The 27,190-nt window shown below is 36.0% G+C and overlaps 1 protein-coding gene across 4 annotated transcripts in view; it reads left to right on the forward strand.

Moving 5' to 3' along the window:
- Window positions 1–7,265: 7,265 nt before the first annotated feature.
- Window positions 7,266–27,190, forward strand: part of sh2d3ca (SH2 domain containing 3Ca) — a 58,727-nt gene continuing 38,802 nt past the window's right edge. For 2 of the 4 annotated variants that reach the window (XM_067398224.1, XM_067398225.1), the window contains exons 1-4: window positions 7,266–7,364; window positions 8,236–8,394; window positions 11,290–11,977; window positions 20,253–20,292. In XM_067398224.1, coding sequence (XP_067254325.1) covers window positions 8,376–8,394; window positions 11,290–11,977; window positions 20,253–20,292 — 747 coding nt within the window. In that variant the 5' untranslated portion in view covers window positions 7,266–7,364; window positions 8,236–8,375. The remainder of the gene's footprint in view (window positions 7,365–8,235; window positions 8,395–11,289; window positions 11,978–20,252; window positions 20,293–27,190) is intronic. The other 2 variants (XM_067398226.1, XM_067398227.1) reach the window with 2 other exon arrangements.

Below are 27,190 nucleotides of genomic sequence, written 5' to 3' on the forward strand. Positions count from 1 at the left end.
TATATGACTGTTACAGCCCTGATACTTTGAGTCTGAAGTAAGAAAAGTTCAGCAATAACCTCTTTAAATGAAATTATTTATATATTTTTAAAAAAAGCATAGCATTCTGCATAAAATGCATAATAATGACTCAGAGGAGAAAGGTGCAGATGTTTTCCCTGGGGGTTTCCTTTGACCTCTTGTATAAAGGTTCAAATTATTTGAGATATTTTTATTGGAAAATCATGTCTATGAAGTTGAATGTTTTGCAGTAATTCTCGACTATATGCAACAAAAAAAACACTTTTTCATTTTCTGTAGTGCATGGATCCTCAAATCCAGCCCTGTGGGGCCACTGCCAGAGTTTAGCTCAAACAATGATCAAACTCACTTACCTGCAATTTTCTAGTAACTCCTTGACTAACTTGTTCGGCTGTTGATTAGGGGTTGGAACTAAACTTTGCAGAGCAGTGGCCCTCCAGGACTGGATTTGAGGAACCCTGCTGTAGGGTTTTTGGTTATAGTATTCTGAACTAATCATAATTTACCTCATATGAAAACAATCTATGACAAAATAATGTCTATGATAGTGATGTCAAAAGTATTTTTTTTTTTTTACATAAGTTTATAATTAATACTGTATAAATGCATTTAAAGTGTAAAGTAATTAAACAGTTAAAGGTAAGTTCAATAGCATTTCCTTGTCTTTGGTATCAAAGTTGGTATAGTTAAATTTGATTAATTTAATTCTAATTATTTAAAATGATTTATTTGTGTTGAGGATAAGTTATACAATAAAAGCCTAGATGAAAACAAGGGAGAGCCAATAAAGTGAGGAGCAAAGAGAGAGAGAGAGAGAGACGGCACTAAAAAAACACCTGTCTAACTGCTGTTTGTAGAGCTCTGCAGGAGTCACCTTCAAATCCCCTGCTGCCATTCATGCCATCTCAACCTTCATCATTCTCACACATGGCCTGAACCACTTTGCCAACTTGTCCTTTATATATAACAACAGTTGTGACATACTATCTAAAGAGGACACAGGAACAGCTAGACCTGTCCAGTCATTTTATGAATTAAACAGCTCATTATCATACTTTATTACTAGAAAAATCAGAAATAACTCTTTAAATGTGATTTTATGCAATCATTTAAGACATTTCTTCTTATATAGAACCTTTTTTGGCATAAAGTGTTCTTTAAAATTGAATCAAGAACCCTAGGTTTCTATATAGAACTCAACTGAACCTTTTCTTTCTAACAGTGAAAGGTAAAAAAAAATATATATATATATTTTAAATGTCAGTACTAATACTAAAATTTAAAAACATAGTCTCAATTACATGAAATCTTTTTAAATCAGCGTTAAAATTTTAAAAAAGCATTTTACTGATTGATAATTGAAAAATGTCTATGTAAAGTTGAACACATAGAAGAAGCCAGTAATATTTTGACATTTTACATAAACCAAAGAAAGATAATCCTCCAACAGCGTGATTTTGTACACTGTACAAATGACACGTTCAGCATCCGTGACTCTGCAGGATGAGAGATAAAGAAGACAGAGTTAAATGGAGCCACTGGTGTAAGTGTGTGTGATGTTTGCCACCCTATGTTAATCCACGTCTCACCGCAGCTCAGCTAATCTGGTGTAGTTTGAAGAGAGTGACAAGATTACTAAAAACACTGTTCACACTCACAGAAAGAGAGAGAGAGAGAGATTATAGCAGTTAAACCACTGAGTTGCTCTCATTTTAAACACTAAAATTCAACACATCCCTCCAGTCACCTCATTGAAAACATCTGTCATTTGTCATTGTTTGTTTGTTTGTTTTTAGACTTGATCTTTATTCTCCTCCTGTATCTCTTGCTTTAGAAAGAGTGATTTGGGGTAAAGAAAAGGTTAGCAGTGTAAATCTGATCCCTCCCTCTCAGCTCTTAACACTTCTCCTTGACCTTCCCCAGATATTTATTCATTTCCTCGCTCCTGTGTTCCTGTCTCATAGAGGTTAAGGCTTGGTTGGCCTATCCGGAACACTATAGGTTACAATAAAAACATATTTGTATCAAAATCTTCACTTTCAAATGAATCTAGCATGTTGGGTTCCCAAATGCATGTAAACTCACAGCGCATACAGATGGATTTCCAGAGAAGCAGCATTTACTTTGAACAGAGCCACTCTGAAAACACTGCATTATAAGCTGCGCATGTGTAAATTAATCCAGTGTCACTCTTCACTATGAAACATATGTGATGATGTTAAGTTCAACAGCACTATTGCTTGTGTGATACTGCTCAACTGATATCTTGTCCTTCTCAAAGAAGAAATTTCTAACTGATACGTCAAAAGCTTTGTCAGATATAATAGACAATGAAAATCTTTTGTAAAGTGATAGTCAAAGTATCAAGGACTTTTGTCACATGGAGGAATAACAGTCCTGGAAACTTAGGCTCACAGACCAATTTTAAGCTTCTTCTACTGAGTCAAAAAAGCAATATGTATACTCACAGATTCCTTAGCTGAGCCTCGGGTAGCAGATGTTTCTTCCTAATCCCTTTAACAGAGAGTGAACAATTTTACAAATTAGATTCATCATATTTGTTTTCCTTCCTTGTCTTCATAGGTAACATTGTCTGTAGATAAGAACAGCGAAACGAACAGTTAGATACCCTACGAATGGCCAGTGGAGAAAGAGCAAGGATTATTCGTAAAAACAGCGATAGCGCTCGATAGAGCTTTAGATTAATAATCACCGGAATTAGCATTAGCAAGTTTTAGCATGATACTTAACCTCACATTTATAAAAATAATAATAGTCACAAAAGGGGTTTATAGCCTGATGTCCTTTATCATTTTCACAAAGTATTTTTTATACCCTATACTCTAGATGGCAATTGGTGGGGTTGCGAATCAAAGACAGATGTGCCAACTACTACCAGGGAACATTCTCTGAACTTTGCTAATGTTCTGACAAGGTTCTCTCAAAGTTACAAACGTTCTTCCAGTTACATTACTTAGAACTCAAAGTTATCTGGTCTTTAATAATGTTCTCCAAACGTTGGCACAAATTTTTTTTATTTATACATCATTTATGGAATGTTTTTTCTGAAACATTTTAGTTTAAACCTTACTACTTACTACGTCAGTTGGTTCAGAGAACATTTAAAAGTAACGTTCTCATAATACTTGCAAAATGATAAAATAGAGACAACATTCCCTCAATGTTTTCCTTAACATTCACATAGGCAAGAAAACATTTTTACTAGATTACTAGATGTTTTTAACAATCTGAGAACATTCAGAAATAATGTTTTCATAACTTAAATGGACAATTTGGTTCACCACTTAACATCCAAAGTGTAATTATAGTTGTAAAGCAAAACCAATCACTAGTAGCAACACTGCTTTGCAACTGTAAACAGCCTACATCCAAAATTATCTTACTTATTAACTATAGTAATCTAAGTAAATGTATTTTGGTATTTCAATATTGATACATTTATCAATGTATGGTTTTACAGTGATTTTACCACAGTTAAGCACAATGTAAATCTGACTGTGAGCTCAGAGGTCTGATATGTTTTATTAGCGCTAATGCTAAGCTCTGTTACCCTGAACATTTTCACTCCAATAAAATCCATTTAGGGTCGAACAACCTCATGTTTACCTTTAGTGAAACTTGAAAAATGTTAAACTCTCACAATAAAACTGTCCAGTGTGTGTAGGTGTACATATGTAGCTTTAAATAGCCATGTGGACCGTCACCACTGAAGTACTTTCCATTAAATTCTGTCGTCACCTGTGAATCAGACCTGCACATTTAACAGAAATAATGCGTGGTTATGTAAAAACTACATGTTGTTGTGGTAACAGCACTCTATGTGTCACTCTAGCCCTCTTGTTACCATTTTTCCTTTTATACCCTTCTTTGCATCACCTACCTGTAAGTAAAAATTTAGACATTAGCTTCAGAGACAGTTTCTGCTTTAAAGTCGGCATGAAACAGAAGTTGCGATAGTCTTTTCTTCTTTCTTGTGACGTATGACAAGGCTTCACAAACAAGAACAGCTGATTTGACAGACTTGATTTTGTCCATGGGGGAATTGATTGGATGGTTGTGGTGTGCTATTGGTGGATCTCATGTGAGTGACAGGTTGTCCCATCCTCACACCATAAACACATTATCAGAGAAGAAATGAGATGCTGCAAGAGGGAGGGGGATTTATTCTGATTAAAGATTACAAGGCACATGAATAAAAAATAATAATAATGATGTGCAAGGATAAATCATTTATAATAAATATTCCAATATTCCATTAAAAAGGAATTAATTAAAATAAATTAATATTTCTGTTCACAATGCTGAATGGCCAATAAAGAATTGTGAAAGAAAATGCATAATTTTAAGGAAAAAAAAAAAGTTGATTTTAAATTTCATGGCATCAACGCATCTCAAAAATGTTGGGACAAGGCCATGTTTACCACTGTGTGGCATCCCCTCTTCTTTTTAACAGTCTGCAAATGTCTGGGGACGGAGGAGACAAGTTGCTCAAGTTTAGGAATAGGAATGTTGTCCCATTCTTGTCTAATACAATCTTCTAGTTGCTCAACTGTCTTAGGTCTTCTTTGTCGCATCTTCCTCTTTATGATGCGCCAAATGTTTTCTATGGGTGAAAGATCTGGACTGCAGGCTGGCCATTTCAGTACCCGGATCCTTCTTCTACGTAGCCATGATGTTGTAATTGATGCAGTATGTGGTCTGGCATTGTCATGTTGGAAAATGCAAGGTCTTCCCTGAAAGAGACAACGTCTGGATGGGAGCATATGTTGTTCTAGAACTTGGATATACCTTTCAGCATTGATGGTGCCTTTCCAGATGTGTAAGCTGCCCATTCCTGTATGTGATGCAGTGCCGTCTAAGGGCCCGAAGATCACGGGCATCCAGTATGGTTTTCCGGCCTTGACCTTTACGCACAGAGATTGTTCCAGATTCTCTGAATCTTTGGATGATATTATGCACTATAGATGATGATAACTTCAAACTCTTTGCAATTTTTCTCGGAGAAACTCCTTTCTGATATTACTACACTATTTTTCGCCGCAGCATTGGGGTAATTGGTGATCCTCTGCCATTCTTGACTTCTAAGAGACACTGCCACTCTGAGAGGCTCTTTATCATGTTGCCAATTGACCTAATAAGTTGCAAATTGGTCCTCCAGCTGTTCCTTATATGTACATTTAACTTTTCCGGCCTCTTATTGCTACCTGTCCCAACTTTTTTGGAATGTGTAGCTCTCATGAAATCCAAAATGAGCCAATATTTGGCATGACATTTCAAAATGTCTCACTTTCAACATTTGATCTTCAACATGTTATCTATATTCTATTGTAAATAAAATATATTTAATGAGATTTGTAAATTATTTCATTCCTTTTTTATTCACAATTTGTATAGTGTCCCAACTTTTTTGGAATCGGGTTTGTGTATATATATATATATATATATATATATATATATATATATATATATATATATATATATATATATATATATATATCAGAGTAGGACACTGTACGAGCACCATAGTAAATAGTAATAATGTTCCATCAAAGATATTACTACAGTACTTTTGTATGTTTGTTGGTGAAATGTGCAATATGTGTATTTACACATATTTGTGTTTATTTAGTACAGAGTACAGACATGCAAGATTAACAAAAATGAATTTAACGATGTTGAGTCTGTAATTAAAGATGAATGAATTAAAGATGTAGGCTAGTTGGTTACCTACTTAAAACTCAATGTAGGAGCATTTTATGAAGTCTGTCATTAAAAAAAAAAAAAAAAAAAAAAAAAAAAAATATAATGCTATAATGAAATTGTCCAGTAGACTGCTTAAAACCACGACAGATCATATATAGCTCTGTCTCTGCAACTTTAGCAGTGCTCCATTTGACAAACTGTCATTTATTTCATGAAAGCCTCCAGTCATGAAGTTATTAACAGGCTTGTCACTTACTAGATGTACAGTAATGTTCCATGATTTAATTACAGCCGATTGATTTTTGCCTAATGTCGCTCATAATTTGGTGCACATTAAACCAATCAAGTCTAATAGGCTACTAATATATGCTCAGTTCATGGAAACTTGATAATTAGCAAATATTAAGCAGTACAGCATGAGTATGGCAGGTAACATTGGACCGCTGCTGTCCTCTAGTGGTCAAATATGTCATTGTTGTATCATATTGGCTGTGCCCCAGTTTGCATAGTATAGGCACTAAAAGTATAAACTATGCTAAAAGTGGGACAGTGCTTACTTTTGTGTATGTAGAAAAAGTATGGCACTATTGGGATGCCATTCATTCTCACCCAGTATTGGGATATTCCTATCACTTCTTTGTCATATCCTACAGTATTTACATGTAAGAATTAGCATGTAACTAAGTTATCTCACACATTCGAAAGTGCTGTTGCAGCTTTAGCCACTTTTTTTTTTTTTGCTTTTCTTCAACTGAAGAAGTCTATCAGACTTGTTCTGTTCTGTTGCACACGCCAAACAAGCTTGTACAAAGGCATATTCAAAAATCAAACTGAAACAATATAACTAGCAGTTACTTTATTATTATTTATTTACATACTATTATAGTTTTTGCTAATATTTTGAATTAGTTTTTAATTTCACATTTTTAGTTCTAATGTAGTAATTTTATATGATTTGGTCATTTTAGTTTTTTATTTAAAATCTATATCGTTTTTAAATAATAACTTACTTCAGTTAGTTGACAGGGCAACATTTCAAAATGTTTTTTGAAACATTTTTTCATATAAGGTTTGTATTTTATTTCAGCTTTATATCAGTTAATAAAAATGTTTTTAATAGTTTTACTTAATGATAACACTGATATTCAGGCACTTTTGGTATACTGTTTTCAACATACAATGATTTGGGACACTCTAATTATAATTTATATATTATATATATATATATATATATATATATATATATATATATATATATATATATATATATATATATATATATAATAGGAAATTTATGATCTGTAAGAATGTGATTTGTGTGTCTGTCTTTAAAACTTTAATGTTATAATATAGAGTACAGATTCATTGAAAACTAGCAACACCCTTTTAAACTTCTCAGTATCACAAAAATACGCCCTCACATTCATACAGGAAGTAGACTCAAGGCAGATTACAAGAAAGGAAGTGAGATGCAACACATTTATAGACAACACTGTTGCTTCTTCTGCAAATGTATCTGATATACTATTATATGTGTGAACTGAAAGTCCTCCCTCCAAAAATTGCATGGTTCATCGTAATTAATAGACATTATTAATCTGCATTTTAAAGTGGCCACAGTAAGTTTAATATATTGATTATAAATTTATTTAATATATGTTTAAAAATATAAAGTGTGTATGAAAAAAATGGGATTTAAATAAATAACTAAATTAATAAAGTATAAGAATGTAGAGTGTTCCATTTGTTAATTAGTTAACATGAAGTAACAATGAATAAAGCATGTATTAATCTTATTTAATATAAATTTCAGCATCTACTGATGCATTATTAAAATCCCACATTGTATATTGTTTAATGGACTAACATGAACCAACACTGAACAGTTGTATTTTTATTATCTTGTTAATAATGAAGGAATTGTTGGTTTAACTTTAAAAAAGTAAGTTACCGGGTTGCCTTAAAATTTTGAGTTCATTGAAATAAAACAATTGTGTTAATACAATGAAGGTGATTGGTCTAATCAACAGAAACTCAAAATATTATGTTATCTGAACCACATTAATTATCTAAGTTGATTTGACAAAATGTTTAACTAATCATGAAAATAATTTTACAGTGTACTGAATTGAGAAATGTGTTGCTCATTGTTAATGCATTAACTAATGTTAACTAATGGAACCTTATTGTAAGGTGCTACCAGATTAAGTTATTTCATAATAAGGTATGATATTATTATAATATAGTATAATATGATGTGTAGGATGATTCACATTTTGTTATAAACAGCAATTCTAAGAGGGCCCACGCACCAATGGTGCCAATGGTTTGTTATTCAGTCCCGTAACCTTTGACAGAGTGCCCCAAGAAACTCTCTCGCATGTCAACATCTAGTGCTATTGAGTAAATGTGTCATTACTGTTAAGTACAGATCACATGTATCCGCCCAGCAACCACAGGAAGTCACTCTTTCATTGCTGCTTCTTACAGAGCATCAGCCCTGTGCAGCGGAAGTGTACGCATCTGTACACACGCACACAAACACTTACAAAAGCCAGAAGTGAGGACCTGTGGCTCTCCATCCCGGAAAAAAACCATCTGCATCCTGTCGAACACAGGAGTCAGACACCATGATCAAACGCAAACTGAGTGAGTATATTTGATTGAGGACTTCTGCCATTGTATGGTGTAATCATTCAGATATTGTATCACTTTGCCATGAGGCTTGTTATTGTGGTTAAAGTCTCTGGTCAGTTAAGCAAGTCTATTAAAGATCAAAATGCCTCAAATAACGCCCCACTGTCCTTGTTGAAGCTATCAGTGAGTTATAAAGGACTGTTGACATTATTGATTTTTTTTTATAATGGGCTTAAAGGGTAATGTTCTGCTCTTGTGAAGGTTAGTGTATTTGAGGGCACTAGTGCATGGAAATGTTTTTAAGAGGCTTTTTGTTGTTTTGCTCACACGCCTTGAGGTAAAGCCAAAGCCAGCCCAGAATCACACCATTCTGAAGACAGTGATGGGATATGGGAATACCGTAATGACATTTGGGGATTCAGCTGCACCAAGCAAATGAATGTACTTCAGACTAGATCAATATAAGCCAAATTGAACATCGACCAAGATAAAACAAACTCATGATGAAAATAAAGGTCTTTTATATCAGATTAGTTTGAGTATTATAGGGTCAAATAAGGACATATATGGGTATATGGATATACTGCAACTGAGAGATGTATTACAATATTGCATAATATTGTGAGAAAACGCATGTAACAGCACAGCCATGAAAAACCTCACAACAGCATTAAAGTCACATGTCTTTCCACAAAGGTCTGCTAAAACCACTCATGTACACTCACTAAGTTCTTATGGTTAACATTCAGGAACAACTGAAGCAGAAGGTAAAAAAAAAATTAAATAACTCATGTATGTTCATATACACACCAGTCTATTGCCAGTAAAAATAGAGATAATTAAAAACATTTTGCCTTACTAAAAGTTGTCACAATGGAATGTCCATTAAACATTTACATTTTAACAACAATGAAATGATTATGAAACAAAACAGTAAATTTATCAAACATACAGTGAAATGTGACAACTTGCCCCAATTTGAAATTTATGAAAATATCCTTTTACTAAGAAAATTATGTAACCTTTCAGTTCAAATCTATTTTTATTTTATAGACTGACTATATAGTTCAGCGTGGTTTTGTGTCTCTTCTCTGTATATGAAAATGTGTATATGTTTACATTTCAAATTATGTATACATAGCAATTGCTGAAAGTGAATAAACAGTAAAGTTGATATTTAAATATTATTCATTAATGTTTAAATATTAAGCAAGCAAACACAATGAAATTTATGTTTTAGGAACCCATGTGGACCCTTTTCACAGACTATGATGTCGCATTTTTTTCTTTCAATTTTAATTTTTACAAAATTGAATAACCTACACATTTATAACACTATATATTGTGTTATATTACCTTGTCAGTGAATGACAAAAGAAAAAGAAAAAAAAAGAATGAATGCTGCTGTGAGTGTGCTTCTGAAACAGCAGCTGAGAGAGAGATGGAAAATTTGACATCTTTCTCACTTCTGACCATAGGTGTAATTTGTGGTTGGGATGGGCGGGACCGGTGAAATCACAAAACAAAATGCACATAAACATGTCCCTGCTCTTGATATACAATCACTGATGAACATCTTTGGCTTTAATGAGAAAAAAAAGTAAATTATTTGAGGGCGGATTAGAACCCAGAACCTCTGGCACGCTGAACAAAAATTCTACCACTAGTCCATAAGGACAACCTGACATTGAATGCACTGAATACTTTCAAGACTAACAACATATTGTATTATACGAGATGTAAGCATGAAACTACCATATGATATTACACATGAGGTCTATGTCAATAAATTTTATGCATTTGTTATTGTGATAATACAATTACAATACACCACCACACACATTCCTGTCCCACCCACTTTTTAAAACAAAGTTACGCCATTGTTTCTGCACTGCTTCTCTCTTTTGGAAAGTCGTGGAAACTCTATCACAGATTATTTCTACTATCTCTAAGTTTACCCAACTATGACGACTGATTATGACGGAAATGTAAAAAGTGTCCATTATTATTATTATTATTATTATATATCACAATAATATTTTCTTCTTTAAAAGCCGCTTTTACTATAGATCAGTAATCATTTCACTTTAGTCATTTAATCCTAAATTTAAGTGTAAATAAGATTTTAATCAACATTTATTTCAAGTTAACAAGACCTTTGAATGTTGTGTAAAAAGTAACAGTCTTAGCACCACAAAACAGTACAATATTCTTTAATATCAGTTACACTTTTGCATAGCTGCGTTTCTTATTCAAGACAATACCCAGAAATACATTACAAGCTACATCACTTTTAATAGTCTCATGTGTAATTCATTTCAGTCAGCCTGATGATAAATATGCTCAGTCTGGATCACTTGACAAGAAACAAAACCAGAACATGGCTAAACTCTGACGGTCCCCCGAGAGCTATAATTACTAAGATAAATGAATATACATTCCAACAGAGACAAAGAGAAAAATCAGGGCAGGCCCTAACATTGAAGATTATGACAAAAAACAAATTACGATAAAGCTTTATTTTAAGAATCGGCTTCCTGTTTGTACAGTATCTTAATTTCCTCCCCCGTTCATCGTTATCACTGTTCTGCAACCATGACATGATTTTCATCAGAAAGAAATATTCTGGCTTCATTTATGAGAAGCTGAAATGTTCAGATGTTTTAAAGACTAAAGGGACCAATGAATTTTTCCCACAGACAAGGTCAGGGCTTGTATTTACTTAAGAGGCTACATGTTTCTTTCCCACATTGAAAGAACTCTTGGAATGGCAGAGAGTCAGGGACCCTAGGGTGCACAGTCAGCCCTCAGCAGGCGCCATAAACCTTTTTTTTTTATTCGAGACATTTAGAAAACTGAAAACTGTACCGAGTTACAGCATACACAACATGTTTTCTCCTTTCTCAGGCTTCAAGTGGTTTGGTAGTCTCACCAACCTTAGGCGGAAATCAGATGCCCAGAAGGACGATGAAGCAATCAAAGAGATGTCCGCTGACGATATGGGCATGAATCCACGGAGCCAGAACTATGCCAGCTCCAGTGAAATGTACACGCACATGGGCACCATGCCACGTCACTCGAAGAAGGACAAAAGCTTGAAGAAGAGCAAGTCCAAGGACAAGAACACCCTCAGTCAGAGTCAAAGCATGAGACCTGCACAAGACCATGTAGTTGATTCACCTCTTCTCAGCGTACTCCAGGGCCTGGAGGTCCTGGAACACCCCATTATGGAGGACAAACCAACTGCTGGGACCAAAGATAGTCGCATCCAGAATCGTGACCTTCCACTACCACCGACTGTGGATGGGCACTCAACAAAGCTGGAAGATGAACATAAGGAGCCTGTAGTTGTCTCCAAGCTACATGTTGATCCAACGAGTGCATATCTAGAACCTTCACCAGATCTGTGTCTGAGTAAAGAGTCAAAGGTCCAGCCAGTGCTGCCCAAGAAAAAACAGCTCCAGGTGGACAGTAACTCGATTCAGTTGCCTCTGAAGATGAGCAGCCAGATGGAGCAGAAGACAGCAGTAGAAGAAGATGCTAATATAGAATCAGACTGTAAACAAGACAGTCAGGAAAAGATGGAGCCTAATAGGTAAAAATCAGCTTGATTTTTTAATCTGATCTTTGTTTGTTATATAGAAGTACAGTAGCTACGTTCATTCAGTACAGTACACATTAAGTCGGCATGAAATGGAAGTTGTGCAATAGTCACAATAGTTCTTCCCTATTGTGACGTATATCCAAGTGAATTGGTTTCTTGAACAAGAAAAAAAATGTAGAACGGGACTTTAGGAAATTGATTGGTTGACACATATTGATTAAAGCAATGTTGTAACCTCATGTGATGAAGCATGTTGTGATAAGGAAGGGGGAATCAACTCACTACTCTTTAAATTCTTAGCATCAGCAGTTGAAATGATTTCAGAAAATTCTTGTATTAACTTTTGAATAATGTTTCTAGTGGAAAACACGAGAATATTGTGTTATACTGTGTCTCTAGTTGTTTTCACTGGAAGTTCGGCAACTGCGCTTCAGAAAGCTGACTGAAAAACTGAAGTAAATAGTCATTGTTATGGAAATTATACACTGTCAATTTTAGTTGCATTGGTGTAAACTGGCAGGTTACACATACATGTGGTGCTCACTGCAGAGCCAAATGACATCCACCTCTCTGGATGTCATGGGTTGAGCTTGACCTAGTCCAGCCCCACCTCTGTGGATCTAAAGGGTGGAGGGATAGAGTTATTGATAGGGTTAGGGTGTGGTTAGACTTTCTAGCTCCACCTATTATGCCCAAATTCCATCCAGAGATGGGGAGCTGGACTTCACACTCCACCCATGGCTCTGCAGTGAGCAGTCTCTCTACACATCTGTCTACACCGGAAGCGAATAGCGCGACACATCACAAAATCATCGGAACTGCATACTAGCATACTACTCTTACAAGTTCTGCCATTGAAAGATATGGTAAAAGTTGTAAATAGTATAGGGTTTCGAATTCAGCAAGTGAGTCTACACTGGACGAGTGGCAAGTCGCCAACAGTAAATGCGCACTTGCGCCAGGGCCGTAACCACCATAGACAGTGAGGGGGACAAATCCCCTCCAGTAATTAGAAATGGCCAAATTCCACCCTATATATTTGAAATTTTTGCATTGCTCTGCTGCACTTCATTATGCAGCACTGTGCATGTTGTTGGGATGACAAAAAGTTTTAAAAGTTACATTTTTTAGTCTTGTCTGCCTCAGCGGTCTAACAGCACTTGTCAATGTCAAATGATTGAGATGGCCAATCAAATCAAAGTAGGCAGGGTTTAGGTTCTCTTTTGGCTCATGCACACAGACTGCGCACAGATGAGTGTGTCAAATCTATAGCTTAATGCGATTGCGGATACTATCTATCACAAAACAAAATGCACACAAATGTGTCCCTGCTCTTGATATACAATCATTGATGAACATCTTTGATTTTAATGAGGGGGAACAAAAACTATACAAGGGTGGATTAGAACCCTGAACATTTGACACGGTTAACAAAAAATCTACCACTAGACCATTAGGGAATTCAAATGCCAGTAATGGAGAATCCCAGGACTAACAATATATTGTATTACAGATATAGTATACAAATAAAAGTACATGTGTGCATATTTTAATGCAAATTAATGCAATATTACAAATAGTTCCAAAAATATTATTTCCCAACTAGAATTAGACATAGAATTTCATTCACTGTTCTATTTCTTTAAGCTTTATAAGGTAAGAATGTAGGCAGGGACGCATTAAAGGGTTAGTTCACCCAAAAATGAAAATAATGTAATTTATTACTCACCCTCATGCCGTCTCACACCCATAAGACCTTCGTTAATTTTCGGAACACAAATTAAGATATTTTTGTTGAAATCCAATGGGTCAGTGAGGCCTGCATAGCCAGCATTGACATTTCCTCTCTCAAGATCCATTAATGTACTAAAACATATTTAAATCAGTTCATGTGAGCACAGTGGTTCAATATTAATATTATAAAGCGACAAGAATATTTTTGGTGCGCCAAAAAAAAAAAAAAAAAAAAAAACGACTTATTTAGTGATGGCCGATTTCAAAACACTGTTTCAGGAAGCTTCGGAGTGTTATGATTCTTCTGTGTCGAATCATGATTCGGATCGCGTGTCAAACCCAGGTCAAGCCGCCAAACTGCTTAAATCACGTGACTTTGGCGCTCCGAACCGCTGATTCGACACGCTGATTCATTATGCTCTGAAGCTTCCTGAAGCAGTGTTTTGACATCGGCCATCACTATATAAGTCATTATTTTGTTTTTTTGGTGCACCAAAAATATTCTCGTTGCTTTATAATATTAATATTGAACCACTAAACTCACATGAACCGATTTAAATATGTTTTTAGTACCTTTATGGATCTTGAGAGAGGAAGTGTCATTGCTTCCTATGCAGGCCTCACGGAGCCATCGGATTGCAACAAAAATATGTTAATTTGCGTTCTGAAGATAAACCAGAGACCCCTGGGCTACAGCATTACAGTAGTAGGAACACTAATAAAATGTCACTAGGCCATTAGACAATACACAGACATTTCAATTTGTGCTCATGTATGAATAAATTTGAATTACATAACTTTAGGAACTTTGTTTTTCTAGCTGCATAGTCCTTGATAATGTCTGTAAAATCTAATCTTTGGAGAATGCCACTCTCAATAGACTTTTTTTTTTTTTACCAAGGCCAGTTTTGAAAATAATTTTTATAACTTTTGAGGGTTGAAATATCCTCTTCACACAGCAGCTTACAATAGCGTCTCGCTACTGGCCCTGTCCCAAATGGCACACTTCATGTGCACTTGCGGTCTTGTGGACTTACAATGGCTGCTGGGTGTCTGTTAAGTCCACAAGACTGTAGCGTGTCCCATTTTTCATTTTAGGTTTCAGAAGGGTACTCATGAGTGCCCCCTTTGCGGTCAATATGGTTTCTCGATGCACACTTTTCCCAAGCTCGCAAGCTCCACAGCAGACTTCTACCCTACAGTCAAAGTGCCTTTACATCACAAAAGTGTGGACTCTGAGGAAGGTCGTGAGGGCTTGGGGTTCCATTTGGGACAGGGCCACAGTCTGTATAAACGTCCAATGGGATCTATCAGTGGTACAAATAGTGAAAGTGACTAAAGTAATTTCAAAGATGGCAAAAGTCGAGGTGCAAGTACATCCATCAAATTAACTGATAGCTGATCATAAATTGATACATTACTGTGATTACAGAAAGTCTATAGGTGTAACCTCTGGCTAAATTCCCTCCATTGGCCCTTATCAATTATGGCCTCCTAATAATCCCCATCCACTGAACTGGCTCTATCACTCTCTCTCCTCTCCACCTAGCTGGTGTGTGTTGAGCGCACTGGCACCGTTGCACTGTGGATGCTGTCGCATCATCCAGGTGGATGCTGCACATGGGTGGTGGGTGAGGAGGAGAGACCCCTGATATTGCTGTTAAGCACTTTGGGCATACAATAATACATAATAAAGTGCTATATAGATGCTTCATTCATTCAACTCTTCACAGATAAATCAGGAAGCTGCACTGTAATGTCAGACAAGACTAATCCTCGTGTCTGACCACATACCGTGACAGCGTATAGTTTTGTGATACAATCTATGCTCTCGTTCCTTTGTGACACCGGTTCTGGATCGTTGTACATGTATATCAGCACTGATGTCACGCTTGAGATGTTCTCATGAGATAGAGGCTGAGAAAAAACATTACTGTGATTCTCCAAGATCTTCTCTGTTTGTTTGGACATGCTTTCTAATACAGTTTATCTCAGGGGCCCGCCCTAGACTCCAGGTGGAAACCTTTGTGTTACTTTTTTAGTATGATAATAACAAAATGCCAGAATATTAAAAGGATAGTTCACCCAAAAATGAAAATTCTGTCATCAAATCATTTACTCACTCTCAACTTGTTCCAAACCTGTGTGAATTTCTTTCTTCTGTTGAACACAAAAGAAGATATTTTGAAGAATGTTGGTAACTGTGTCACTAGTTAAATGTCACTATTATGGAAGTCAGTGTGGCCCATCAACTGTTTGGTTACCGACATTCTTCAAAATATCTCCTTGAGGGTGAGTAAATGATGACAGAATTTTCATTTTTGGGTGAACTATCCCTTTAAAAATTTTTTAAATTAAATTATTAGCTAATGTTTGGGATGCATCATAGATTTTTGGAAATGTGGGTGTCGAGGATTCTCTTTTTACATCAGGCTTTAAAGTATTATGTTATCTTGATTAACTTGATTAAAACATGTTCTGCTCTGGTTAATTAACTCTCCCCGTGTATTTAAGCCCTTACTTTCCTTAGTTAAAGGAATTAAAGGAATTAAAGGAGTTAAAATTCTGTCATTTATTACTCACCCTCATATCGTTCCACACCCGTAAGACCTTTGCTAATCTTCGGAACACAAATTAAGATATTTTAGTTGAAATCCGATGGCTCCGTGAGGCCTCCATAGGGAGTAATGGACACTTCCTCTCTCAAGATCCATAAAGGTATTAAAAACATATTTAAATCGATTCATGTGAGTACAGTGGTTCCATATTAATATTATAAAGCGATGAGAATATTTTTGGAGCGCCAAAAAAACAAAATAACGACTTTTAGTGATGGCTGATTTCAAAACAGTGCTTCGGGAAGCTTCGGAGCATAATGAATCAGTGTCGGATTTCAACTAAAATATCTTAATTTGTGTTCTGAAGATTAACGAAGGTCTTACAGGTGTTGAACGGCATGAGGGTGAGTAATAAATGACAGAATTTTCATTTTTGGGTGAACTAACCCTTTAAGTATATTGTTTATGGTTTAACATGCTTGTGTGTTCTCCTGAGTTTCTCCCTTAAAGATTGTTTATTTCTCCAAATCTCCTGCATCATGCGTATCATTACAGCCACACATGACAGGAACAGCAATATTTCCCATTTCACAGCTGGCATGTAAATGACTGGCAATGAGGTTACAAATCTATGACAGTTTGATCAGTGACAGTGAGGTCACTGTGTTTCAATAGTGTTTCAATAGGGATCCTCATAAATTCACATTAGTGGGCAGCAGAGAGCAACAGGAAGAACAGGGATTCAAAGGAAAGTTGATGTTCATTCCTCTCAGATTCCAAAAGGGACTTGACAGACCATATACATGAAGAAACAGACTGGGAAACACCTCATTTAGCCTTTTTTTTTTGTTTTTTGTTTTTTGTTTTTTGCGAAAAAATATTTTTTTGTTGTGTTGTTGTTTGAGTATGAAGTTGCACAAGGGTCTAAGGTGAGTTTATCATCGTCAGTATGTTGTGTGTGTCGCAGAGTAAATGTCAAAAATGTAAATGGTAATTGTACTTTAGTCTAAAATGTTATTTTACTGCTAATACAAAAAAAATAACTTTCATTATCTTTATGTAATTTCATTTTATTTATTTAACTTTTTTTAATGACAGTGGTGGGTAAATTGCACATTATTTTTAGCTTTATATATGATAGTAATAGTAAATACTGAACTTGAAAAACTAATATGAACTTTATATCTTTAAACATAGCCTTTACAAAAGTGTCCTGTGGTCATATATGGCATAGTTATAATATCAAAAGATGATGCTTTGTTACTTTGAGATATACCATGGCAAAAAAAAAAAAAACAACAACATGGTATTATAATGGTAACTTGTCTTGGACAGGCCTTTTAACCCTTAACCCCCCATGACTGTTTTGCCAATCATTCTTACATATTCGGGTCGTTATCGACCCGGATCAATATCTAACACGGAAGGATCTCTACCTGTAGTGATAATATAAAACTCCTCTGATATTAGAGAAACAATTACAGAAGAATAAAATAAATCGTATTTTTCAACATCTTTAAAATCAATATTTCTATCGCTAACAGCTTCACCAGATCCATCCAGTAACAGTTACAGTCATATTTGATTGCGTTCAGTACTTTTTTTGCAGTAAATTGCTGAGCCATTTCATGTTGTTATTATTATTTCGTTTTCTGTCTGAATGAGTCGTCACTTCAGCATTGTGTATCAGACATTACCACCTTGTGGAATAAAGGTGAATTGCACGTATTCCGTCATCTAAGATTAAATTATTGTTGTGCATAAAAATATATACACTCATACACACATCGGGTCGTTTGTGACCCTATACAATTTTTTACAAAAAATGAATACAAAAATAGGCATTATTTTATAATTTTATTATTTTTTTCTTGTTATATTCTTTATAATGAATTGATTGAGGAATACCAAGAAGGTTGATGTCTAACTTTAAACAATGAACGAGGAGGAGGGTAGTGAATGACGTCCCGGGTCACTAAAGACCCGAGGTATGCATTTAAGGGTTAATACAACCAGGCTGTGTGCTACATAAGCATTGTCCCCTTGATTGTTATAATTGGTCAGGGCTCTTTATAAACAACACCTGGTTAGATGTTTTCCTGTCATTTGTAAATAGGGTTGAAAGAGAATAATGATGTGAGGTCAGCCAGCACAGCTGGAGGATGTGAGAAATGTCTTCTTCAGGAAACAGCGTGTTAAGAGTCTTCCTTCTTTTGTATGCAATGTCTTGAGCTTCACCTTTCGCTGTGTTTACCATTGTAAACTGGCGTCACTCTTCCAGGACAACCTCTGATGAAACAGTATAAATAATAATTTTCACTAAAAGAAAATCATACAAAATTCAAGTTGTCACCGAAAACCTTTTGTGGCAGTATTCAGCAGTAAGCAGCATCTAGATACCAAATACATACTTTAAGTTTGAGTGTTGGACCATTGAACATGAATTCATTCTGCCCAAAGACAACATTTTTTGGGTGGATCCCAAGTTGGATGTACCAGATCACTCCCAATAATAAAATTATTTATTATTTATTTATTAATCTTAATTAAATAAATGACAATTTTGTTATAACTTGAAATACGTTTAATTCTGCATCCGCATTCTGCACCATCAGAATAAAATGAAACCTATATATACTGCTTTCATTCCAGTGTTTCAGAAAAATAATTTTCTGTTCAACACACACTGTTTCACTATGATTGACTGAGAATTCATTCTGTTTTTTTTTCAGTGTGGCAGTGGTTTCCACACACTTCTGCTTTTCGGAATTTTTTCCCACGTTGAAAGTAATTTTTTGGCCTGATTTGACAGTAAAATTGCTGTTGCTCGTTTATCAGACAGCAAATTTTTGTTTTTGTGGTAGTATTTTCCTCTTTACCAAAAACTCTTTCCGCCATGTACATGTAGGAAAATCATACTTTTACACCAATGAAAATTCCTCAAGGTTTATTTAAGTCAATTTCTGAAACTTTTGAACATTTGCACTGTTATTTGTAAGACAATAACAGTTGCCCATATTTGGGGAACATGCTGTTTATTGAGATTCTTTTGTTTGAAATATGAAATCCTGTCTAAATTAAAAGAAAACATATCTAATGTGTATTAAAGGCTGTTTAATGGATTGTTTAAATTAATAATATAAATATGAACAAATCAGTAATATATTCCTCTTTCATTCTAAATATTCCACACATCCTGAAACATAAATAATGCTGCTTTTTGACTTGTTGGTAAAATAAATAAATAAATAAAGTAAAAGAAAGATTTGATCATATGCCATTTTAAAATAGTAATATTCAGATTACTGTGGTCAAATGCTTGTTTCTGCAATTCCTGTTTTTGGTTCAACCTCATTTTTTCATCCTGTCATTGATTTGGCGTTCAGAAGAAGGAACATGAACACACTTTTCACTTCCTTTAGATGTTAAAAGGAGTTCAAGTTCCTCTGTGAGTTTTATTAAGCATCTTCTGACATGAAAAGAAAAGAAAGAGGAATAGCAACAAAAAAAATAAATAAATAAAAACACGCACATATGATTAATCACATCTAACATAAACGTTTGTGAATACTTTGTGTGTGTATATGTGTGTGCATATATATGTATATATATATACACACACACACAAACTTTTATGCAATTAATCGCGATTAAGCGATTTGACAGCACTAATCCAATACTTAATTCTAATTTATATTTTTGTATAATGACACAAAACTGTATAATTGAGTTTTGCAATTGATAGTTCTCTTTTAATCATATGAGATCTAAATTTTATCTTCATTTGCATGTCAGTTTATTTAGCTAGTTTGCAATGTAAGTAATTGTGCATAAAGTAGGATAATCTGCAGGCAACTTTGCTTTGGAAATTTATTTTGCAAACATGACTAGCTGACTGTTACGTGCATTGCATAATATATAATATATACAGTTTTTGCTACTAAACAATTTTGACAACATTTTTCTTTTCACAGACAGCTGGACACCACAGACAACAAAGGAGAATATGTGGAAGTAAGACCTTTTTTTTTCTTTCAATAATCACTTTGAAAATGTATTTAAACTAGGCAAATCTCTCATCCTTAATAGGAAGGATCCGTCTGTTCTTTAAGGCTTTCTCCTGACAACTTGCTGAATATGGTTATTTCATGCTTAATTAGGCAAAATCCCTGTATTCATTAACTAAAAGCACCATTTGGATATGTAATAAGAAATTAATCTAATTAGTTCTTTTGGAATGTGCTGATTTGGTGCAAATTAATGTTCTTCCTGTCCCTACCCTTATTTACAGTCATTAAGATATTAGATTCTGCATTTAATTGCTGTCTAGTGAACTCTGCTACCTCTAGATGGAGCTATAAACTGGTCTTTATTTCCTGGAGCTCTGTGTAAGGGAAGGTTAGGTGTGGCCAGGCTCACATGACCCTCAAGCCTTCAAAACACACATATTCCCATTTACACACACTGTATAAAATATGTGCACACAAATACTGAAACTTCCTCTTTGTCTGACACATGCACCTTATTACTCGTGTACACAATCTAATCTAGTGGCCCTGCACTTTTTTTTTTCTTTTTTTTTTTCTTGTTAAGAATTGGAATTGTGAGGAATTAAACAATTCTGAGTACTTTTGAGGAAGAAACATTTGGAAAATCGCTGACCTTTTTAGTTTGTTGCCAAATATAACATGTAACATATTTTGTCATTCATGCATTAATTTGTTTGCCATCATAACAAAAATTCTGGAGAGATAATTTTTACACAATGTCTTATAAACCACCAGTCATTAACTATGATGATTAAAAGGTACACTATGTAACTTTTGGCCCTCTAAAAAACAAAAGCAAAAATGCATGCATTTTGCGGAAGAACATCGTTTTGGTCGTTTTTCGGCTCTTTGTGACAGTGCGGAACAAATTACCTTTTTTTTAATGATAGATAATGTTTTACAACTCTGTTAGAGAGTTACATATGTCAATTTATTTACTTGTTGAGTAATGAAAACCCCATTTCTGCATCACTTTTACAACATTTCAAATCCCTCAGTTCTTGCCCTCTCCGAAAAGTCAAGCCCATGTTGATTCTTGTTTTATTACAAGCTCTGTCACATTCTCTTGTCAAGGTAAGACAAAAATGGTAGATGTGGTTTTTGATTCCCACATAGATTTTACATTGAATATCAAGTGGCAACATGGCCGTAGCCAGCTATGAGGCTCAAAAATATGATTTGAAGTTCTCTGAATGTCTAATTAGCCATTTAAAACTACTATGAGTGTCACTTTAGGAAGTTAATACAGTGGGAAGTTGCAGGTTAGGGTTAGCGATATCTTTATCTTATTTCTAAAACACAAGATTTGATCTTATATTGGTTTATTTGTTGTTATTGTTGTAGTTGTTTTTTATGGGTTGTTTTTCGTAGCAATATCTGGCAAAACTTCAGCAATTAAACTGACAGTAATCAAAAAAGTCTAATAGACAGTGTGGGCAGGCCATTCAGTAAGACAATAATCATCATGATATTATCTGTAAGAAATGGCTAAGAAATGCTATAAACAGTAGCATAATAACACTAGTACACAGATCTGGACAACAAGAAGGTTACAGAATGAAATATGCCAAATATGTAAACACTGGCAATGAAGGTTATTTCATTCAATTTAGTAGTTAACCTTTCACAAATAAGTCAAGCTAAAAACATTCATACTCTAGATCACAGACAAAGTTCTTATAACTCATCTATATAGCAATGCTTATTTATGGAAACTATTACAGTAATTAGTATTGTTGCATGAAAAATAAGCAAATAAGTCTATAGTAAAGTATTAACAAATTGTGATGTAATAAATAAGGTCTAATTTAACGATGTCATTCCTCCAAAACGGATAGAACAGAAAGAGTACCCAAAGTGTAGAATGGCAAAAGGGTTCTGACGAAATACGTTTCATTTCTAGTTGTTATTGTTGTCAAGTGCATTTGTAGTTGTTATTGCAGTACAATTCTTAACACCCCACCCTCGACCTCACTAATTTTCAAACCCTGGTTGCAGCCATGAGTGGCAGCAGTTTATCATAAATTGTTTATTGCAAAATCAACCAAAACATCCTTAAAACCCTTTCCATCCTTATTGTAATTACTGGAAACTGCCGGTCTCATTTTTTTTTTTTTTTTGTCAGACAACCTGTCCATGTTGGTATGCATCAATTTTGACTAGTTTCTACCAAGTGACAGATGAATTTGTGGTAGATTACTGTACTAGTTTGATTGGATGCACAGCCTCCTTTCCTTCCACTTCTTGGATGCCTCTCTTCTCCACCACAGTATAAAACTTTAATTGTGTCTGAGTTAAAATAAGTCTCTGCCCTGAATGTTCACTGTAATGGCAAAAAACAGCTCTTTCAACTGGAAACATAGATGAACAACTGGTCTTCGCTCCAGAACAGAACATTCCCAGAGGCCAAGACATTTGAGGTGTTCGTAATTGTGTTCTTCCATTGATACCAATGTTTATTTTCTGCTGGGCTGTCATCTCATTATCTCAGCTGTTCTTAGATCTCACACCTTTCCCAGCACCTTAGGATTGAACTCCCAACCTTTCTGCTAGCCGCTAATACCAATTAGTAGTTTCCTTTCTGTAATTGTATTAGTGAAAATTCTACTGAAAGATACCAAAGCTGATCTGCCCTAACAGCAAAGTATTTCTTTACCACAGTGTTGATAAGGTAATACCATGATTCTGCTTTGATACTTATTCAAAAACAAACACAAATAATATAGTATTGCCGTTGTACCATCTCCACCAAATCATATTATGACCATGGTACTTTTTTATTACATTTTAGTGTGGTCTCATTTGTATCAAAATGAATAAGATTTAACTGATATTTGTACATAAAAAGAGTTCATTTGGACACAACATGGAAATCTCACTGCCACAGTGCTTGCTAGTTGCTAGGATGTTCTAGATTTTGTTTTTACTGGCCAAAAGAGGTCAATCCCTGGCAATAGAAATAGTGATACATAAGAAAAATGGCAATAGTAATGGTGATACATAAGAAAAATGAGACATAGAGAGGTGAACAGTCAGTGAAGAAAAACAAGCAATGAACTGAGAAAGTCAAAGTGATGTAAACCCAGCTGGTGAAAGATGGGGGTTGTGATACCCCTCTCTTTCCACTCCCTTCTGTTTTTCAGCATGGAAAAACATACAGAACAGCAATTTATTCTGTTTAAATCAAATCACTACACAGCTCTGCATTGATTGGTACTGTAAATTGACTAGACCTCACACACTAACATGCTTCTTATGGTCTTCTATTACTGCTACAGATCAAACCAAATGACCAAACTGCTTGATCAGCAAAAGCAGTGTTGACTTGGGAAAAGAGCCATATTGCACGCCAACTACAATACCCAGAATTCTGAGGAGGCTGAGCTCATTAATGTTAATGGGAAGGGGGAGGTGAGGCCTTCGGGCCCTGTAGGCAGATGGAGGAAGAGACAAACCACCTCCTCATTATCAGTTCACTCACAGAGTCTAGCTCCTCTCCATTGTACCAATGCACCCTGCCTGCAGGACACTCTCTGTGTAATTAATATTTAACTGAGAGAGAGATTGAATGAAAGATTGAGGAGGGGTTGGGAAGGAAAAGCCATGATCAACATAGATACACATAACAGCGTGATACCGAAAACAAGAAAGAGAGGGAGAACAGAAAGTAGAGAATTAGGACAGAGAGGAAGGAAAGAGAATTCAAGATCTCTTTAATATCACAGTTATTTCTCATAGACATGACATGTTATTTCTCCTTACAATTAGATTAAATACAGTTTTGCTAAAGGCTACTTTTCAGATTTGTTTCTCCTTTAGAATTTCAGAAGTGATCTGTTCCTGTTTCTCAAATTCTAAGTGCTATGCTTGGCAGGAATGCCAAGGTGATAGTTTCAATGGGATGGAATTGACCCTTAGTTACTGTTGCTTTGTCTGACAAGCCATGGCGCTGTCACACCACATACATCACATACTTGAAAATACATTGCGGAGCAAAGAGGACACTGACAACATGTCGACAGACAAGACAGAGCAGGTTACTTATGATATTAAACAAAGTCCCAGCTTCCAAACTGTGTAATTTTTTTAAAAGAAATTCGAACAATAAAAAACGTTTTGTGGTTCTTTAATGTGTCGTGACAGACCGCTGTAGTGCCTCAGCTCAAGCGGCTCGTGAACCAATCATCTCTTCTTACTAGTTAATTTATAGCATCAAATAAACATGAATGAACATGAGAAGGAATGCTGTTTAAAACACGGAAAGACGTAAATACACACATTTTTCAAGTCCACCGAGGTTAATCTTCTAAATCTTGACTGCTTTGTCAGACAAAATGGCGGATTCGGCATTATGATTGGTTAGATCGGTTGTCAATCAAACTCCCGGCAAAGGGTCAATTGGAAGAATAATGACTGTTTTCAAACATTTTCCTCCATCTGCCATTGGTTAAACAAACTGGCAGTCCCGCCCCAATCTCACAACATTGGTTGAGCAATTATTGCTGTGTTATTCTGGTCAGGAGTACAGCAATAAGTACAGTAATGCTTTGATAGTACCACAACGCCACAGGGAAATCAACCTACAAAAAAATCAATTTAGGCAGTAATTTCATCTCTCACAATATCTGTCTGGGGTTGCCATATATTTGTCACCATGTGTGTGTCATGTGAGACTCCTCATTGTATCTGTGGTAATAATATGAAATCCTTTTTTTCATTACATGATCTCATGAGACAAAGGCAGCATAACATATGATGTTAACCCACACAATGAATTACACCACTATCTTTTACTCTTTAAGAGGTTCAACTTGACATTCATCCTTCTATTGTCTTAGGCTGATGAATGTTTAACATGAAATTAACATGTTCTTAGCGGATTATCCGCAAATGCACAATAGCGTCAGTGAGATTTCTTTGCAGAATGGGTTTTGTCTAATTATATCACAATGTTTTTTCATTGTGTGACCTCCCTAGTTGATGTTGTAAGCTTCATTGCTTAGTAAGCTTGTTACAGAGATCCAAATATATAGATGCAAAATGCTGATGTGATCCTTACAGCCAGACAGATGGCTGTCTGGGCTTAGATGGTGGATGTGTCCAGCAGGTGTGTCCAATACTTCTCCTGGAGGGCCACTATCCTGCAGAGTTTAAATGCTAATTAAGCACAGCTAATCAAGTTCTGTAGTATTACTACAAACGTCCAGGCAATTGTGTTGCAGCAGGTTGAAACCGAACTCTGCAGGACATTATCCCACCAGGAACAGGATTGGACATGGAATAGTTGATTTAATGGAATAGTTTACTCAATGATAATTTACTCACCCTAGTATAATTCTGAACTCACATGACTTACTTTTTTCCATGGAACACAAAAGGAGAAGTTCTGAAGAATGTCCAGACTGCTCTTTTACATTGAAAGTGAATGGGGACGGATGCTATTGAGCTCCAAGTGTAAACAGAAACACCATGTTGTCCATTCAATTTGTCTTCTGACTGAAGCCATATGATTTCATATGACAAACAGGCTGAAATTTTAGTCACTTTTCACTGAAATTCTTCCTCCACCACTGTAGCTCTCTAATCTTATTTGCACATATTCAAACTTGATGTGGCATGTTTGGTTACAAGACATGCAAGATCCTTTGCTGTTTGATATAAAACCTGCTATGTCTTGATACCACCTATAAAGTTTGAATATGCAGAAGTACAAATAATAATATTTGAGAGCTATTACTGAGGGAATGGTTATCTGTGAATAACTAATTAACTTTCAGCCTGTTCCTTTTTCAGCATGAGCAAATGACAGACTTTCCTTTTTTTGGATGAACCATTCCTTTAAGGATGCTGCTGTCAAAGCTTTGAGTTGGTTGCCATAGCAAGGCGTCCATTTTGATGTCACAATATTCCCCAGGGAGCAAACGCCCCACCCTAGACCGCTGTGCCAGAGTCAGACTCATTTTATCTTGAGTAAGTATGTGTGCGTGCGTGGGTAGTATCCAATAGGGAATATTCAAGGACTGAGGCTCATTAGCAGGTTTTTACTACGTTCCTAGAAAACATCATTTCCAAGCACAACTCAGATACTAAATAACTCCTGCATGCCCAGACTTACAACATCCACTCCTGTTAAAAAAAACCCTCATACACAAACAGCCATGTGTGCCTGGATTTAACTATTTTCTCTGCTTGTGCAACTCAGTGGGTGTGGGAGTGTGTATGTGCATGAGGGTGAGTGTCTATAGACTGACTGCCCCCCTCCTGCTTTTCTTTTGCAGTCTTTCAAACCCGGAATAAAAGGGAAAATTCCTTTGAGTAGGTGCTGAATGCGTGCGCCACATACCTCTCTCTCTCTCTGTCTCTCTCCCCCCAGCATTGTTTGGAGCCCTGGAGGAGGGGGTGGGTGGGGTCTCAGTGCCTGCAAGCATCTCTCTCTTTCTACATCCCTCTCTCTCCCCCTCTGTCCCTCCCCCCATCCACTGCTTTCATCCAAGAGCGATGAGGTAATCCCTGCCAGCGCTGTGAAGCATAGCAAGCGCTAGAGTGAGCGTAAGAGGCAGTGGAACTGAGTGGGAGAGATACATTGAAAGTCAGAGAGGGAGAGAGAGAGATCGAGACATTGAGAAGGGAGAGAGAGGAAGCCGGTGCAGATCTGGGATGACGCTGGCTCCAGTGGAACAGCGATAGCACTGATCAGTTGCGGCAGTGGCTTGAACGCGGGTGAACGCTAGGAGATAGGGCATGACCCGGGGCTTCTAGTGGACTCCAGGGGTGGAAGAGCCGAAGAGAGGAGGACCGGAGCCATGACGGAGAGATGCAGCCTGTGGAGTGCCCTGTCAGCCGCTGCCTGCTGCTTCTACAGG

Source organism: Chanodichthys erythropterus, chromosome 10 (genome assembly GCF_024489055.1).
Source record: "Chanodichthys erythropterus isolate Z2021 chromosome 10, ASM2448905v1, whole genome shotgun sequence".
NCBI lineage: Eukaryota > Metazoa > Chordata > Actinopteri > Cypriniformes > Xenocyprididae > Chanodichthys > Chanodichthys erythropterus.